The sequence below is a fragment of the Dama dama genome, chromosome 14 (assembly GCF_033118175.1).
Source record: "Dama dama isolate Ldn47 chromosome 14, ASM3311817v1, whole genome shotgun sequence".
NCBI lineage: Eukaryota > Metazoa > Chordata > Mammalia > Artiodactyla > Cervidae > Dama > Dama dama.
In genome coordinates, this window is record NC_083694.1 from 57,956,463 (window position 1) to 57,975,982 (window position 19,520).

At 48.8% G+C, this 19,520-nt stretch overlaps 1 protein-coding gene across 1 annotated transcript in view; it reads left to right on the forward strand.

Annotated features, from left to right (window-relative positions):
- The first annotated feature begins 3,405 nt into the window (after positions 1 to 3,405).
- LHX4 (LIM homeobox 4) overlaps positions 3,406 to 19,520 on the forward strand; it is a 44,495-nt gene continuing 28,380 nt past the window's right edge. Inside the window, exon 1 of the mRNA XM_061161260.1 lies at positions 3,406 to 3,481. Within this exon, the coding sequence (XP_061017243.1) occupies positions 3,406 to 3,481 (76 nt within the window). The remainder of the gene's footprint in view (positions 3,482 to 19,520) is intronic.

Genomic DNA, 19,520 nt, shown 5'->3' on the forward strand with positions numbered 1-19,520 from the left:
CTGACAGCAGAATGGGTCTCCCAGGGCTCTTGTGCCATTGGGTAGAGTTGAAAGTGGCATCCCCTGAACAGCCCTGGGCACAGAAGAGTCCCCACCACAATAATGCTGCCCCCAATCCAGTGACAGGCTAATGACATGCAGTGAGAAGAGGGCAGGACCCAGGCAGGTTCATTCAAGGGGAGCAGGAGCTGCAGAGAGCATTTAAAAATTATAATATTAAATCATAGAAGTAATTATGCATATGCTTCACATTTCACTGCATATAAATATTTTATCTTTCATTAATATTACTGAAAACATATATCAACTTTACAGGAAATCTGGAAAAGAAAAAATTCCTTAAAATACATTTCCCTAATATACTTTTTTTCCGTAATACACATCTGAATAGCATTCTGATATATTTTCTTCCAGTTTTTTCCCAAAGTTTTTGAAAAACAACTTCTATTAGTTTTTTTTCTGCCTTATAAAATAATGTGCTCATCGAGGAAACTGAAAAAAGCAAAAAGAAGAAAATAAAAATTGTAATGTATAGATAAACACTTTCATATTTTAGCATATATTTCTATCTACGCTTGTTTAAAAAATATCCTAAAGTCCATACTGCTTCACATTCTCATTTTTCCCTCACCTCCTTATAAATCTGGAACACTTTTCTACATTATTAAATATCCTGTTGTATTTTCAAATGACTAATATTCCATTTATATACTCTAATAATCCCCTATTGTTGGATATATAGATTATCCTCTTTAACTGTTATAAACATATATCATTATAGATGTTATTCTTATTTTGTGTGGACAAATTTTTATATGAATGAGGTCAAATCCATCACACTGTTAGGCTATAAAAGATATTGCCAAAATGCCCTCAGAAGACATTGTTCCTCTTTGCATACCTACCAAGAAACTGTTTTCTAATTTTCCCTCACACCCTAGCCAACAGTGGGATTACCACTGCTTTTATTTTTGACTAACATTTTTACATACTTATAATCATACAATATTGCATCCTGCTTTTAAAATTTTTAGTATTTCACAAGCATTTCCATGTTGCTAGGTTTCATAATTAGTCTCAATAATTGCATAACATTATTTTTCTTTTATTGAATATTTAGGTTGTTTAAGCATCTTCTTGTCTGAAACTTTTTTCAAATTTTATTATTTCCTTAGAATAGACACTCAAAAGTGGAATGACATGAACTAAAGAGTATGAATAGTTTATGGACTTGATACACATTGCCCAATTGCTTTTCAAACGAATTTAAGAGCTTTTAAACACATTAGCAATGTTTGTGAGAGAAACAGTCTCCAAGCACCTTAAACAGCAGTGAATTCTACGATTCTTCCTCCCCCCCTCTTCACTGAACAGACAGAAAGAGGTTTATGTACAAGATGTTTTGTTTTGCTTTTCTTTGATTCTTAATGAGGCTGGCATTTCCTCGTGATTGCTAGCAAAAGTTTTCGTAGAAAACATTTTGGTAAACTCTGAAAATGTCACCTAGTTCTTGGCTTCTTGTGCACTGGAATTGCCTCGCAGGTAGGCAGGGCAAGAGACGATGCCAACCCAGCTCCAGGACACACAGAAGTCAGTGTGACTTCATTGAAAACAAATTCTAAGCGCTGACAGCCATGCCATGCTCGCCCACTGTCACGCTTGTCCCTCACCAGTCCTGGTATCCCCTCTTCGTGGGCAACACCAGAAGAAAAAGCTGGATGGTTGGAGAGAGAGCACCCAGTTCCCCTTCCCACTCGAGCCAGACCCCACTAAGCTGGGATCACACATCTGTCTATGTCTCTGGAACGAAATTCAGAGTGGCGGTGTTGCGAGGGCTGGGATCCGGCGAGTCGCCTATTAGGACAGGATCCTAGGATCCGGAGAGGGTCCTATTGCAGGGGGATGGGCTTCTCGCGCCTGCAGTCAGGCGGCGTCGAGAATCTGATGAAGCACTCGGAGGAGACCCGTCCCATCGATGGGCCTTCTGTTTTATTTCCTCCAGGACCTCGCGCGGAGAATTGGTGTTTGTGTGTGTCTTGTAAATACCATAAGCGTTATGGTATGTAAAGTGTCATGGTACCGTAACACGCGCGCCTTCGCTCGTTAGCCCCAGCGGTGGGTGTGCGCGCTGCCGCCCTGCACGCACGAGGTGGGGAATTGTTCAAAACACCCGCGGTAGCAGCGGGTGAGGCAGGGCGGTCTCGAAGGACTGAGGGCAGGACAAGCAAGGCGGACGCAGGCAGAGCGGCCGGGACGGGGCGGAGGAGGACCGAAGAGTCCACTGGGAGCCGCAGGCCGTGGTGTGCGGGGGCGCGCACCCGGGGGTCCGCGCCCCGCTACCTCCGCGCGCAGCCCCTGGCGGCCCTCCACCACCGGCCGCCGCCCGCTGCGTGACTCGCGCGCTCCGGGCTGAGTACGGGCTGTCCCTGGCCCGGCCTCAGCCAGACGCGGGGGAGAGAGAGCAAGGACTGGGAAGCGCCGGCGGGAAAGGAGTTGGCTGGAGGAGAAGAGGAGGAGGCCGAGGACGAGGAGGATGGAGTCATCTAGTTACGGAGCGCGCTCGATCATCAGGCCAGGAGAAGCCCGGGACCGAGAGCGCGCGACGGGAAGACCCCCGCCGAGCGGCCCGGCCTCGGGGCGCCTGCCCCGCCCTTTGGTTCGAACAGAGAAGCGGAGAGGACACGAGCCGCCCGCTGGGGCCGGGACCACCCCTCCCTCCCCGGGGGAACCCATGGAACCTTCGAAGACCCGGACGTCGCCGTCCGGGACACCTGCTGCCGCGGCCGAGCTAGCCGCAGTATTTATACCCGGGGCGCGAGCGCGCACCATGGGCAGCGGGTGGGGGAAGGCCCGTGAGGCCCCGCCCCGCTCCATGCGGTCCCGCCCTCCTGCCTGGCCGGCCTCCCTCGGGGCGCTGGGACCCTCACTCCGGCCTGGGTCCTCCGCCTGCTGCCCGGTGTGGGGCTTGGCTGAAGGGCGGGCCTGCCTGCGGATAGCGACGTCACGGCCGTTCCTGCAGTGTGAATGAATCAAAATGCCTGGGTGACCGCGGCCTCCCCGGCGGCCGGCACGCCAAGGGTGGAGGGGGAGGGGGAGGGAAGCGGGCGGGGGAGGGAGGAGGGGAAAAAAAAGCCAGAGCTGCAGCAACAGCGTCTCCTCAACCCGGGATGTGCACCAACCCGGGAGAGGGAGATCAAAGGGATTTGAAACAGACCGGGGACTGGCAGGGGGAGGGGGCCAGGCAGCCTGTGGAATCTTGCTGGAGAAGCGGAGGGTCCGCTTCCACCGTGACTTCGGCGGTCTGGTTGGGTGTTTTTTTTTATTATTATTATTATTTTCCAATTTCTGAATCCAGCTTGAGCGAGAGATCTCCGTAGACTGCGACTCGCTGGCTCTCGCTCGGAGATGATGCAGAGCGCAGCTGTCCCCGCGGAGGGGGCTGTCAAGGGGCTCCCGGAGATGCTTGGTGTGCCGATGCAACGTAAGACACCCCCGTTTCTCGCTGATTTAATTTAATAGCCAGGCAGCCAGCAGCTTTGGCCGGTTTGGGGCGGGCCGAACGCTGCGCGTAGCCTGGACCGGAGGGGACGGGCGGGGCGAGGGGCCGACGGCCGGGGCGCAGGGGCGGTCACAGGGCAGGGGCACCAGCCAGAGTGCGTTTGAAGGGCCTGGCTCTTGGCTTTGGGGGCCGAAAGTGAACGCCTCCGGGATGGTGCTTGAGGCGAACCGAGGGATACCGAACCCCGCATCCCCAGCCCATGGCTTTTCTAGGAGCGTGGGGGAGAGTGCTGTTTGGGGACGCTAGGGGAACAGGCTGCAGGCCAGGCCAGGCCAGAGCCCTGGGGTGGTCGCCCCCCCGCAGGGGGGGGGGGGCGGGGAGGGCTACAGTCAAAGCTCGAAGTACCGCTAGTGCAACTTCACCCCAGCTGGCGGAAAGTTGGAGAGCGCGTCCCCCGCCCCCGGGGCTGGCGGCACAGAAGCCCAGGCCACACTCACTGTCCCCGCGCGCAGGGCGTGCGCGCCTGGTGCGTCCCCAGCCAATGCTGCCCGCAGCGCCCGCCGCCTGCGCCGCCGGGAACTGCCAGCTCCTAGTGAGGAAATCCACTCGCCATATTCTAGCAAGCCGAGGAATGAAGGGAGGGGGGGAGCACCAGGACGAAGTTCTGAACTCGGGGTACATCCTTGGCGCACGAGAGGGCAGGTTTCGGGATGGCTTGGACTCGGAAGGGAAGAGATTAGAGCGTGAGGGCGCTTTGCTCGCCCGCTCGCTTGTCTTTCCTGCGCCCGAAATTAGGAAGGTGGCCGGAGCTCAGAGCCTGTTTATCTTCAGGTGTGTGTGTGAGAGTAGGTGTGTGTGCGCGCGCGCAGGGATTTTACAGGTGGAAATCTGTTTCTGTCCCTCGCTCGCAAAGGGTGAGTCTTCGGTGAAAAATCTGTGCAGAGGCCTGAGCAGGTCCCGTGGCATAGCGCGCGCGTGGCGGGCGCCGCGCGAGCCCTGCCCCGCAGGCTCTAGGGTTCTGCGGAACGCCCCTGGGCATGGTAGAGAGAAGAAGGGCTTCCTCCCTCTACTCGCCGAGGGGTTTCCGCCTGCGACTTCTTCCGTGGAGCGGTAGCTACATCCTTGAGGTTTAAGTCAGAGCCGGCTCATCCACGGATGGTACCTACCTACGAACTACGGTGCACGAGCGCGCCCTCCTGCGCCCCGGCTCTCCATGACAAGGTTCTGCCCCAGCAATACTTCAAAGGTGGGCTGGCGAGTGTGTCCCGACTCCGCGACTTCCTAAGAAGTTTGTGAGAAGGGATTAGAAGAGGATAGCTTCACTCAAATCTATTTAGGTTGTTCCTTGACTATATCCTACAGTTATCTTTTGTGTCTTTTTCGGTCAATTGTTGACAATTCTAAGTCTGCGCTGTGCCTTCAGTTTACTGCTAAGATGTGTCTCTAGAAGGTGTTGGGGGCTCCCTGACTCCTTACTCCGCTCATCCACCAAGGGCGGGGAGGGAGGGGGTTGTCAGCCCCCTCGCACACACACAAACCCTGTCAAATGTGCTCCGGCTTAAGCTGATTGTCACTCTGTGCAAGTGAGGGGAGTGTGAAAGTGGACGACGGTGTGTGTTTGCCGAGTCCTTTTACTGGGTGCAGCTGTGATTTAATAGCCGTGGTTCATAGGTAGCCTGTGTTAGGACCACAACATAATACAGGGGGTTTTGCTCTGACAGCCTTTCTTTGGATGCCTCGCACACACTCTCAGATGGTCTCACTTTTTGTTTTTCTTACTCAGAGACAACTTTGATTCCATAATCAGGAACTCGATTTCCTAAAATGCCTAGAACTCACCCTCAGAGTGACAGTTCGCCAGGGCTCAGCGTCTGGGTTCGAAGTGTGGAAAACTTAAGGAGGTAGAGAAGGGGACTCTCATTCCAGGGTAGTCCAGCGAGGCAAGGCTGAACCAGGAGGGGGTGGTCTGTCCTTCCTTTTGTCTTGCCCCGGTTCTGTGGCCTAGGTTGGAGGCGGCACTGGCCAAAATTGAGGGCACCAATCCCCTTGGAGATTGGGGTCAGCTTTTTTTTTTTCTTTTGAGGATGTATGTGGATTGTTCTCTCACCCACTGCAGCAGATCTGGCTTCTGGCTATTAAGCTGCTGGGGCTGGGAACTGGGGGTGGAGGGAAGGAGGGGGGCTGGTCCCCTCTGGCATATATACCCAAGCATTCTCTTTCTTGGGATGTAGGACCCAGTAATCTAAGAATTCCATGTAGAAGTGGACATGCCCTTGGGCCTCAGGGAGGGAGCAGGGTAATCCTGGGATGTGGGTGTTTAAACCTGGGGGGTTTGGAGAAGAGGAGAGAAAAGCTCTCCAACACAGGTCCCTCCACACCACCAACTGGAAGGCTTACCCATCCCCCCATCCCCACCACAGCCACCTTCTGCTTCTTCACCCTGAGCCACCACAGATGGAGCACAGGTCTAGAGATCGCCCCTACTTCAGTGCCTGTGGTGCTCTGGCCTCTAGGGGCATTGTAGGGGTTGGAATCCAGTTTGGTCTTCTGCTTTGAGGGCTTGGTTTGGGTGCATTCCCTTCAGGGAAACATCACCAGGTTATGTAATCATTTCTCTCTCTTGGCGGTCCTCTTCCTTACACCCTATCCACTCCCATACTCCCAAGCCCTTCCCCACCTTCCAACACACACACAATACTTGCTCCTTGGCGGCCTGGTCTATGGCGCTCCCTGTCTCCCTGCTTCACCGCTTGGAGGTTGCAGAGCAGGTCCCGGCCTCTCTCCCACAGCCCCTGGGTCACCTGATGAGGATGCGCTGGGTTCAGGCTTTCTTGGGACAAGCTGGGAGTCTTCATCCCTTTGAGGGGCATTGGCCTGAGCAAGAAGCTGGGAAGAATCTGGAAGGAGGAGGCTGGGCTCAATCCAAGAGCAACTTAGGTAGAGAAATAAAACATCCCCCACCCCCACCCCACTTAAAGCTTGGACCGGTCGTCTGGGCAGCGCCCCCTCCCGCCTCAGGTCAGTGTTTTCTAAGGAACTCAAACCCTGGCTTCTTGCTCCTCAGTCACATCCAGCACCAGAGGAGTTCGTTGTTTTGTGGGTGCGGGCAGACGGGTTCAGGAAAGGACCTTGTTCTAAGTTGATGGGTCCCGGCTACTTGGCCCATGATTTAGGGTAGCTGATTTCTCTTATTCCCCGAACAGCCTGTCTTTGTCTGGGTGGTCCTTGCTGCGTCCCTCAGGGCTGCCAAGGTCGGAGTCCCCACAGCGCCTGACCCTGGGCAGCGCTGGGTGCGGTGACCTCTCAGCTTCCTCCCCCGAACCTCTCTTCTCCCTGAATCCAGCGGTTCCAGTCCTGCTGGCCCCTCTTGCTGGCCAAGATGCTTAGGAGCAATGAGGGACATTGTGGGGGGGCGACGTTTTATCGCCCCTTGCCTTCGGTTTTGGCCCATCTCACAAGTAGTCTTCCGGGGCACCGAGGAAAGGAAAACGGACATCCGACAATGTTGGCTGGAGAGCGGCCCAATCCCGCGGGAGGAAGGACTGATTGGCCCGGTCCAGACTAGGGATGGTGAATGGGAAGCAGGCCGGGGCGGAGGTCATCCATCTCTTACTTGTGTCCTAAGAAAATCTGTTTTGCAGCTCTGGTGGACCCCGAAGCTGTGGGCAAGGGTGTTTGGTTTTGTATTTGGTAGGATCTGGGCAAAGGACGTCTCAGGACGCCTCACTAGCCTTCTTCCCTTCCGGGTGCTCCTGCGTGGGATGAGTTCTCCCTGCCCTGGTCGGCCCCGACTCCTCGCCCCCAACCTTAAACTCTTGCAGGCTGTATCTTAGGGGTGGAGTAAACGCATTTCCCGGCCGGGAGTTCTCTCCAACTGTGGAACAGCGATTTGCTTGCTCTTCTTCCCATTCTTGCCTTTTCTTGTGGTTCCAGGGGAGGTTAAAAGGGGGGAGAAAATATATAGAGAGATTGAAATTTCATCAGATTCCAATACAGATATTCAAACAGCAGCCTCCAACACCGCAAACCTCTTTCCTTGCGTCATAAAAATGTAGTCCCGCGCGGGCCAACTTTTACAGGTCAGACTGGTCGGTCCCGCTGGCAGATTTGGGCCTCGCCCGTTGGGGATTCGGACCCTCCCTCCGCGAGGATCCTGTCCCACCATCCGGCCCGAGCTGCGCACCAGTCAGAGGTAATTTGGAGAAACCTGGGTGAGCGCGGCCGTGCCTCGTTCGGGGCGGCGGGGGGCCGCGGCGCCCGAGGGGCTCGCTGCTCGGGCCTCCTCGGTTCCCATGCCTACATCGGAGAGGGCGGAGGGGAGCCCGCCTGGGAAGCCGCAGTCTCGGGGCGCTCAGGGAGATGGATTAACGATGTAACCCAGACAGAGAGCAGGCAGGTGGGGCGAGTGAGGGGCGAAGTTCTGCACGGAGCGGCCCCATGTCCCCGTCCAGGGGAGAAGAGAAATCGGGGCTGAGAAGAGGAGGCAGGACCTACTCGAGTGGTTTCCTCGCTTGGCCGCGATCCATCCTCGCGGAAAAGCAGAGCCAGGAGGGGCCAGGCGGGAGCGGCGTCCTCGGGTCTGGGAGCGCGACCTGGGTGACCTCGCCGCCACCGGGGCAGAGCTCCTCCGCCCCCAGGGCAGGCGCCGGCCTGGGTGGCCCGGGGGAACCGAAGATGAATTGCTTCCAAAAGCGTTTGCCTCGCACCTGCGGGCGGCGCACCGTCCGGGGCGAGCCCGCCGCGTGCCCTGGGTTTTTGAGGGCTTGCCCGGGGGACAGGTGCGGACAGGGCGGCCCTTCTCGGGGAGCCAGCTTCGCCTGCACCGCGTCCACCCGCTCCAAGTGCAGGTCGCAGCTGCGAAGAGGGCAAAAGAGGGGCGCATTCGGCACCGCGCGGCGCATTCGGCATTCCTGTGCCTTAGCCCTTTCCCTCCGTCCACCTTGCCAGTCCACCTTCCTCTTCCTAGTTTATTATACCTATTGGTCTGGGATTAGCCAAGCCTGGAGCCAGTTTCCTACTTGTTTGGAGCCGGGCAGACTTTTTTCGCCGGGAGCGCAGACGAAGCTCGGAGACTATAAATCCTCTTCTTCCGCATACCCATTTCGCACCAAGAATTTGGGAAGACCGTGTTAACCCCACCCCCACCCCCACGCGGGCGGCACAAGTCTTTCCGTGAATTTTTAACTCTCAGAAAGCGATTCTCACGTTTTGGGAGCGGCTCCTCCGGCACAGAGCCTGGAGGCAGCCGGCGGGTCCCTGCGCCGCGCGCCCCCTTCCCGCGTTCCCCTCTGGGCTCCTGGCCCTGCTCCCCGAGCTTAGCGGACCTGGAAGAGCGCTTGAAACGTGGCAGGCTCAAGAGAGACGAGGTCTGTACCTGGACGGCTGTTGTTAATTAAATTCGACCTGGGGAGGGACTTAGTAACACTGTGCGCCCGAGAGAGAAATGGAGCGGGCAGCGGGTTGTACCCACTGTCCTACAGAGGAAGGCGCGGCTGGCACTCAGCGCAGGCTTCATTCACCCTTTGGGGCTCAGAGGTTGGCTTCATCGAGGATGGGATTTTTTTTTTTTTTTTTTTTAGAAGGCAGGGTAAATGTGTTTTAAAGGAATCTGAAGGATGAAACTAGTCAGGAAGAATTACTAGTAAAGCTCGGGTGAGATGAAACCGGGTGAGATGAAGTTAAATGAAGGAATACCAAAGCGTGGTGTACCTCCCTCCCGACACGCCAAAAACAAAGCGGGGTTAAGGCAAGAATGTAGGCTGAACGAGCTGGGAATTAGAGCACCATGAGTCTTCAAGACGTCTAGGAGTCAACCTACGCGACCAAATACCAGGGTCGATTTTTCAAAATCGAGTCCTCCTGGATGTGGGGTGGGGTGGGGGGTCGAGGCAGGCGGGAAACCGGCGTAGCAATGGATTTCCATTGAATAGACAGAACACAGCCCACGGGGGCGTCTTGGATTTTGAACAGTGACCTGATGACCCCGCTGACCAGGTGTAGACAGCCTCAAGTCCTAAATATTTCCATTGTCCTAACACTTCCCTTTTGCCTCGGATTTGAGAGTCCTTTCACTCTGGGCTCCAGTCAATTAGTGATTACTTTAGAACCGCATTAGCAGACAGAACCCAGAGAGAGGCAGGTGCTGGGAGGGCTGCAGTGGAGGAAGGGGAGGGAGACAGCCACACCTGCAGTCATCCAGGGATGGGAAATTAGTTAACAGGCACTCACCTTTCTTTCTATCACATTGTTAAGAGGTCTCCTTTGAGCCTCTTGATTTAGTCTGTACCCGTGGGTATCTTCTAGGTTTCTCAGGGAAACTAGTCTTCTCCTAATTAAAGAGTTGTGGAGGGGGGAGGTGGGTGGAGTTGGATGGAGGGACCTTGTGCCATTTCTTTCAATCAGGGAAATAGATCAGGATTGGGGCTGATAAGCTTTGGAATGCAGAGAGACTTGGAAACAGTTTAGCTGCTGAGCAGCCGGCAGAAAGGAGTCATCTTACTCTCTTTGGGAAACCCAAGGCTGGAGACAGACTGAAACAGCCATTTGCTATGGCGCACCAGATGCCTTACTGTATAGATGGCTGGGTTTGGAGATGGATGGTGTGTGCAGGGGGTTTGTTTTGTAATGGTTTTCTGCCTCTCGCCCCTTTCTGGAATGAGTGTTAACAATGCCCGTAACACAGCTGTGAGCCAACAGGGTCTACCGCTTTTAGGAAAATGTCAGCGTGGTTTGAATGTCTGTCTTCCTTGTCTCTCTCTCTTTTTCCTTTCTCCCTTCCTTCCTCAGTCCCTTCCTTCCTTCTTTTGTGAGATCTTTGCAGGAGGAGCATGAGTTTGCACAGGATTTCTGACCAGCGGGGTCTTATCAGGGGTTGAGTACCCAGCAGCCTGTGGGGAGGTAGATCCATCATCAGTTTCCAGGAGGCTTGGGATGGAAGAGCAATTTCTGGGTCTGGAACAGAAGCGGTCCCGGAGCGGGGCTACTGTTGTTTGTGGTAGGAAGAAAGATTCACATGCCCCCTGTGAGGTCTTTACCTTTTTAAGGTCTCAATTTTATAGGAACCTCCATCAAAATGGAGCACAAATGAGCCATTTTGAGGCGCTGCAGCTGAGGGTAGGAGGACAGGTTTAACTGGCAAAATTGAAATGGATTCTTCCTTGGAAAATGTACTTTGGGTTAACTGTACTTTGGGTTAGTGGCGGGTTGGAGAAATTGTCTTGGGAGGCAATTAGTAACTCCTGTTGTTATTTTGGCGGATTTCTTTTCTCTTATCCCCACTCCCCTTCCCTCTGCTGATCTAGGTCTAGCTAGTCACAGATGTTTTACTGTGGTATCTCACACCCAAATGCCTTTAAAGTATAATTTGCTTTAATTATAATGTTAGGGGGTTAACGGATTGGTTCTGGGAACAGCTTAATAGAGATAAAACTTACAGCCAAATTAATTGAAAGTTTCTTCTTATGAGGGAGCAGTTGCCAAACATATGGAATATTGCCACAGAATGAGACATCAGAAAAATGCATTGTGGAGATTCAGCAATGATTAAATGTGAAGAATGGAATAGAAATAGAGAGATGTCTGTGGCAGCTCCATAGACTGTCATGGATTCGTTTAATATGATTTTTTGGTTTTATTTGCAATTATTGAGAATAGTCAATACTCAAGATTACTAATTCTGTGTCAATGTATAACCTAGGAGATAATTCTATACCTGCAAATATATGTCTGCATTTCTTATTTTATTTACTATGGGATGCCTTCTATTAAATGGTTGTCCAGATTAAGCCTTAAATGGTAACATCAAAATTGTCTCAAGGCTACTTTTGAATTTGATCTTTCATTGAAGAGGTTACTATTTTTGAGCTAAGCAGAAGAACAAAAGAGATTTTCAAAGGGACCTCAAACCACCATATGAAACAAATAGGACCCGTGGTGGGAAGGATTCTAGAGAAGAACAGAGGGAGAAGACGACGTTAGGTGTGATCATTTCTGATTCTCTGACTCTTCTAGTTGTTAGTCATTCGTCAAGACAAAAAAAAAAAAATTAGATAAGATGTGTAGATTGCTGTATTTTTAAAGTACATAAGCGAATAGGATTATATTAGAGAATATAATTTACTTTAAATGTGATGCCAGGTTTTGTTTTGTTTTTTACTTATCTCAATATTTTTGTGGCTGGCCCAGATCATTATAGACAATGCTGTCATCACATAATAACACAATGTTCAATAAACTTTTTATTCTTAAATTTTAAAGAACTAATATTGGAATTTTGTGCTTCTACTGTGCTGTTTAAGATTATTGTTACTAGGTTATTAAGAGAAAGTTTATAAAAACATTTTTGAAAATTATGTTTGGTCCCTTCAAGATGCTTTGGTTTAGAATAAGGGAACATATAAATAAGGATGCTGTAAGTTCAGTTCAGTCGCTCAGTCATGTCTGGCAAACTATTTCAGTGTTCTTGCTGAGAATCATGGACTCCTTATTGCCATAGAATAAAGGAATATATAAATAAGGATGCTCTAAACTGTTCAATAAAAGTGAATTGTCTTTAAAAGGGAAATAATAAGGAAAAAGCCAGGAAGGGGAAGAAAACAGACACATCTAGTTCTGATTTGTCATATAAACTGCATCCTTGGTCTCAGTCCTCTGTTCCTTTGGTCACAGTTATAGGGTGATTTGAAAGGGGAGTTATGACCAGAAAACAAGGTTTTATTGTCAGTAGGGATGGCAGCGACTTGGAATTGGAAAGTTTTATTTAAGAAATATGTATTGAATAACAGAACTTTTAATTAATTTAACTGTACCTCTGTTATAATTCTTAGACTTGGATATTCAAGAACTTAGGTTTGCATTTAGGCAGGCCTGGTACCATACTTGCTATGTCCTGTGGCCTTATGTTAGCAACACTTCAGAATTAATCATTCCCAGATGAAACGAATAAGCCCCCACTGAGAATACTTCCCCAACCTGCCTTTTCAAAACCTCCTTCTTTAAGAACTTTAGCTAACAGAGCAACATTGTCTGCCTTTAAGTGTTGTTTTCTCCCTCTTCTATGTTGGGAAGGGATGGAGAATTCCAAGAAAAACATTTGCATAATATTTCAATTATATATGTGTTTCCTTAAAGCCCCATTTGGCTTTTCTCTTTTCAGTTTGTAGTCAGTAAAAAAAAAAAAAAAAAAGCAAATAAAATTAAGTATTTTGGGAAACATACAGTAGCCAAATGTTATTTAAGACAGAGTTCAAAACAAAAACTACTTACCAGCAAAAGGATTTGAGGTGAAACCCACCAGATAGAGGTGGCTTTGGTGGGCACTGTTGGAAGCCTTGGTCTTCAATCAGTCTCAGAATCCATCACAGAGAAAAAGAAGATTTTAGCCCTGGTTTGCTCCCCAATTCTGTACCCTTAGGGAAGCGCTTTTAAATGTAGAGGTTCACTTTTCTCAAGATCTCAAAGAAGAGTAAATGAGCTTGCAGATTTGTAAGTTCTTGACAAAATTCATGGTGTGGGCAAACTTAAAGACCATGGTTCCTGGGTTTTGGGGATGGAGTTGCCCTAAGTGGGCTGGAGGGCTCCTGGGTTTCCCGAGAGGATGGCCAAGACAGTAGGGAGCGCTGGAGGGGTCTCCAAACAGGAAAGAAAGCCTGGAAGCAGGTCCCAGTTGGCTTCCTATCCAGAAAGAAGCAAGGAAAACCTTTTCCTGGGCATAAGGCTGTCAAGTCAAATGGTTTGTGAAACAAAAAGAATTTTATTGTCCAAAAGGCAGTGATAAATCAGTGTCTTGCAGGATTCCAAAGTGGCCCATGAAAGTCCAAATTTTACAAAATACTAATCTGTTCTGAGACTGTAGTTAAACGAACATTATTCCAACCAGTACAAAATACCTGTCTTTAAAATATTAAAGTATTCACCAGCATTATGGGTCCAATGGAAATATCTGAAATCTAAATCATTTTCCCAGAAAGATACACTTTCTCAAATACACTTTAGAAATCCTTGTCAAGTGTGTTGGTTCTAGTTTTAGTCTCCTTAGTGGAAAAAAAAAAACTGTTTTTCCTCACCTTGTTGATCTTCTGTGACCAAAGAGATAGAAAGCACAATTTTTCAAAGAATTAAAATCGATTAAACAAACACAAACGATCTTTGAAATGTTTCATGGTGGCTCCAGTTTCCTTGAGAGCAGTTTCTTGGAAATGAAGAAACGTGAGTAGGAAATAAAAATACACAGTACTTATTATACATCACCAGAGGGGTGTGGGCAATTTAATCTGCTGCAGACCATATTAGACCTTTGATCTCTTCCACTTCCCACCTTTCTGAAACTTCACAAATGGAGGAATTTGGGGATTTAAAACAGAATCCGTTGTCTGATGGGTCGGTCTGAAAAATAAGCCCCATGTGTCCCCACTGTGGCACTTCAGGTGATTTGAGGGCTGAGCATCACGTTGTGGCTTTAGCTTCCTTGATGAAGAAGTAGGTTCCGGCTGTAGGCAAAGGGTCTTTAGTTATTTCTTACCAAACAAGAAATAGTCACTTCACCATTTAGTGAAGTATTTAGATGCCTCCAAGAAAATAGGAGAAGCCTCAAATGTTAATTTGAACTCAATCCACTCTTACCTGGATGCATTACAGCAAAAGGTCAGGCAGTTTGTGGTCCCAACCACCCCACTCTCAGCATTCACATGTGAGGAGGGGGACCAAGGTCTGGCAAATTTGCCCTCATTCTGTGGAGGAAAGAATCTGACAGATTTCTTTATTCCAAAAAGACTGAATCTTGTAACGTTGCATTATCTGCTGTTCATACTCTGGGATTATGTTGATTAGAAAGGGTTGAACATTTTCCAGATGCTTTAGAACAAGGGGGATGAAGGAGAGTTTTGAGTGTTTTGGTGGTGAGGGTAGGGAAAAGTATATTGGGAAATAATGAAGCATGAAATAATTTTGATATACTTTATAAATCGATCTTGTTGGTGACTGGCTATGAGAAGGGGGAAGGAAGCTGACCACTGAGCTTGGACAAAGGTATTATGGAAGTAAGTGTTTTATACTCATTAACTGATGCAGTCATGTAGCAACCCTGAAAAAAATGCTGTTATTGTCTCCATTTTACAGATAAGAAAATTGAGGCTCGAAGAGATTGAACAACTTGTCCAAAATCACACACATGGTAGAATCAGCATCTCAGACTCTGGTCTGGGTTTTATCGTAAACAATTTGGCAGACCTAAAGATTTGAAGATCTAAACTCTAACCAGAATTGAAAAATTTCAAATTCCCTGAATAGTTTTCCAAAAAGATCTTTGAGCAACATTTTCTACTTCCCCCTAGCTTTGCATTTCACTCACTATCCACTCTCCCCACCTCTCCAGGGTTGGACAGCTCCCTTATCCAGAGAAGGCTTCCTTTCTGTAGATATAGCTTGACTTCAGAAGAATTGGCTTTTTTTCCCCAGAGTCACCATGCCTTAGTTGTTGTATCCAGATATGTGTGTGCATGTGTTTATGTGCCTTTAGGAGTGTGTGTTAGTATCTGTGGCATGTGTTTGTACCTATGAGTACGTTTATTTGTGTGTGCCAAATGTTTGAGTATAGGTTAATGTGTGTGTGTGTGTCAGAGTGAATGTGGTATGTGTGGGTGCCTTTGTCTATGTATGAGTGTGTGTGCTCAATGAACATTAGCGATTGTGTTTCTCTATGTGTCTGAGTATATATGTGAGTGTGTCTGTGTTAAGTATGTCTTTGTATATCCTGCAAGTGTGACTATGTGCGTACATCTGACTGTGGGTATGTGACTGTGTGAGTGTGTGTGAGGATGTCTGCTTGGGTAGTTGTGTACATGCAGCTATTCTCCCTGCAGACTTAGGTCTGTGCCTTGGGTCGTATCTCTCTGCTGGACTGTGGTGGACGGCCCCATGATGGGAGGGTATTGTCCCGTGTGGTCCAGCATCTCCACAGATTCCTTGGCTGCTCCAGGAGTGTTGCCGTCTTTTCATGCCTGCGTTTACCCTCTGCAGAACCCCAGCAGAGAGTGTCACCACAGAACACTTTCCTGCAGATAAGATAAAAATTTTCATTTTAAATGAAATGACTCCTCAGATCAGGAACTGAGTTTATAGATCAAATTCTGTCTTAGTGACTGCAGAAGTCTGCTTAAACTCTGGTTTTCAAGGTAAAATCTTGCCATATCAAATACTGCATGGATAAGTCAAGTTTACTAGGGACTTGGAAATCCTGTCACACCTTGGAAATTTTGGTTACGACTTTATTTCTTGTAGGAGACCTATATAACCTCTGTCCTGTTCAGACTCTTCAAATTATGGGGAAAAAATATCATGGTTTATTGTAGGTTAAAAAAAGATTTGTGTTGTTGCTCTTTGAAATTTTCTAGATAAACATTTCACACGCATCTAAATAATTGCCTGGAGCGCTGTCTCCTGAAGTGTGGAGTCTGAGGTCACAGGTCCTCACCCCCAAGGCGGGGATGAATCAGAGAACAGGGGTTCCCACTCCCAGCCCTGCCTGGGCATTAGTCCCCTAAAACACCTGCATGCTCTGTCCGAAAGAGGGAAATCTGTCTCTCAGAATAGGGAGCACCAGAGGCCGGTGGCTCATCAACTCCTTGTCCCTGAACACAGAGCAGCTTGGAGACTATTCCTGCACCTCCATCTCCCCTCCATAACGTGACGCGTGACATGCTAGAACTAGCTGGGTGAGGTGATGTCTGACCCTCTAGCTCTGGTGTTGGGTGAGCCTACCCCAGGACAGACTTAGTTCAAATCCTGGTTCCCCGGTTGGGGGACCTCTGACACTTTGCTTGACCTCTCCCAGACTCAGTTTCCTCATCTGTAAACTGGGGCTAATAATACTCCCTCACCAAGTTGTGTGGATTGAGGAAACCTACATGCAGGGCCTGGCATAGTTTATAACAGGTTCTTGTTGCCTGGTTTTACCTCTATCATTGATATACTGTGGATCTCTTAAAACCATTTCTGCATTATCTTTGTTTTTTTAAAAATGCTCTGTCTCTCAAAATCTGCAGTGGAATACAGCAGGAAAGGTTTTGTTTTCTTTTAACTTAAAAAGCACCCTTAGTATGTCCTTTACCTTTTTGCCAAAGTTGAGGATGCCAGTTGGGTTCCAAGGCCTCAACCCCAAGTTTGGGAAGCCCAGCCTGACCCCTCCGGAAGCACTCCCTGCGGGCTGGAGGTCGAGAGAAATGGCTAGTCTGCCTGCTTTTAGTGTTGTTCCTAAACGTGATGTCTCCGCTTCCAACCCTCTAAACCCCCCTGCCCACCCTTCCCGCATACATTAGCCTTAATGTATTCTCCCTTGAATACTCATCATATTAAGTCTCCCGGTAGATACCTTGCTTGAAATAAATTTTATGGGCATGCATCCTCGCCCTCATCTCCATGCATTTGTGGCCTGGAGGAGAAATATAGGCGTATCTTTCCTTGGAGGCCAAACAACAATTAGGTGGGAATGGGCGGCCCTCTGGCCCGGGCGCAGGGCAGGGTGTGGGGAGGGAGTGGGCTTGCGCTCTGTTCCCCCATCGGTCTCTCCCGGGGTTAATTTGCCTCCGCCAGGCTGCGACCTGGCTCCTGGGACAAAGACATCCCTAGTTGGTCTTTTTCCCTGGGCTGATGATCCGTCGGACGGGGCACCCGCGGCTCAGGGGAGCATGGGTTCCTTTGGCTCTGCACTGCGCGTCCCGCGCACCTCTTCCCTGAGCTGAGGCCTTCTCCTCTAGGGCGTCCTTCCCGTCCTTTGCATAAAGATGCCTGAGCAGACTTCCTTCACAGCTTCTTCCTTAAGGCTCAGCAGCTGCCACCAGAGTGCCTGCAAGAGAGATACACGCCCTTTTCCTCTTAATGGCTCCATTTACCTGCCTGTCCCCATCCGCTGCCCAGGCTGGATTTCTCACACCAAGGGAGCTCCAGGTTACCTGCCCCTTACTCACCATAGCTTCACCTCTTCTTTCCCAACCTCCCAACCTCCCAACTGGTAAGGCCCCCGCCCTTGGAACCCTCCCCGGCAGCTCCAGGAATGTGGCCCCTGGTGGTCCCTGGAGAGTCAAGTGTGTGGTTGAACAGGAACCTGCTGGGAGGTGCCCGATGAGTCCCCAAGCCATGGCACAGCTGCTGTGTGCTGTGGGTCCTCTCTGAACCTCCGCACGAGGGTCTTGACACCTATGCGGACTTCTTGGTGGGAGTTCAGTGAAATCAAGCTCAGGAACCTGGGCCCCTAACTTTCCTTACTCAGCCCAGTGGCACCACTGCAAACACCTGATTACTGCAGTTATCTTACCTCCTAAGAATAGAAAGCCTTACTGAACACCTACTGTATACCAAGTCCTCATCCTGTGTACTGAGTCCTGTTGTTTGGCCTCCAGCCAAAGTGTTGTGAAGATGATTAGTTTATCTTCACAACACTTCTACCAGATACAGTTGTCATCATCACTCCATTTTACAGGTGAGGAAACTGAGGCAGAGGCAAAGTATTGGGTTGGCCATAAAAGTTCATTTGGGTTTTTCTGTAAGATAGTTTGGAAAAATCCGAATGAACTTTCTGACCAACCCAATGACTTGTTAAAGCTTAGAAAGCAGAATCAAAATTAGGCAGTCTGGCTCCAGAATCCATGGTCTTAACCTGTGTCCTACCTTACCGCTCTTATTCAATGGAAATTCCTGTAGCTATCACGTGCTTAGCCCTTTGCTGGGACTCCTTGGTAAATACTTACTGGTTAAACAATTTCTTTGTCAAGGAGGAAACCTTTTGAGATAAAAAGAAAATCCCATCTGAACTGGGACTGGCAGTGAGTATCCAAGCCTCCATGTATGGGAAGTTCTCATTTTGGTCTGAGAATCAGGTCAAAGGGCAAGGCATCTAGTGAGTCTGACCTTCAGGCAATGGTGGTGCTGCCTAGGCCATGAAGGGAACGGGCTGTGTTGGGGTTCAGTTGGGTTCAAGATCAACTCTGTGTGTATAGGGCTAACCATGATGGTTAGTGAATGTCTCAATAGCCTGTCTATGTTTTAGATATAAATGACTTAATACTTGAGAAAGCTTTCTCTTTACATAGGTTTAGATGTGTTCAGTTTTTCCACTTAATGCTTTGAGGCTAATGCTCTTCTGTGAACACTTTAAAATCACAAGTCTCGATAGCCTGTCTATGTTTTAGATATAAATGACTTAATACTTGAGAAAGCTTTCTCTTCACATAGGTTTAAATGTGTTCAGTTTTTCCCCTTAATGCTTTTGAGGCTAATGCTCTTATGTGAACATTTTAAAATCACAAGAGATTTAGTTTTACTACTTTTGTTGACATTTTGGGATGTGCAGGGAAAAGTAGTGAAGAACTGTCTCCAGGTGAACTTCTTAGAAATTTTTTCTTTTTGTAAATTTAAACATATATATTAAAAAAATTTAAATTGTTGTGTTGGCTTCTGCCATACAACCACGCAAACCAGCCATAATTATACATACACACCCTCCTTAGCCTCCCTCCCTGTGATACATATATACTATGGAATATTACTCAGCCATAAAAAAGAATGAATTTGAGTCAGTTCTAGTGAGGTGGATGAACGTCAAGCCTGTTACACAGAGTGAAGTAAGTCAGAGAAAAGCAAATACCATGTATTAATGCACATATATGGAATCTAGAAAAATGGTTTTGATGAACCTGTTGGAGACACAGATACAGAGAATGCATTTGTGCACACAGTGGGGGAAGGAGAGAGTGGTACGATTGGAGAAAGTAATATCAACATATATACACTATGAGGTGTAAGATGGATAACTGGTGAGGAGTTGCCGTATAGCACAGGGAGCCCAGCCTGGCATTCTGTGATGACTTAGGGTTTGATCAATAATGTATTTGGTGATAAATATCTGTGGAGGTACTCTTGTGCACCAGGCACTGTGCTAGGCACAGAGAAGACACAACTGAGAAAGAAATACTGCTCCTGCTCTTTAAGGATTCCACCTTCTAATGGGAAAGACAGTGTATAAAAAGAC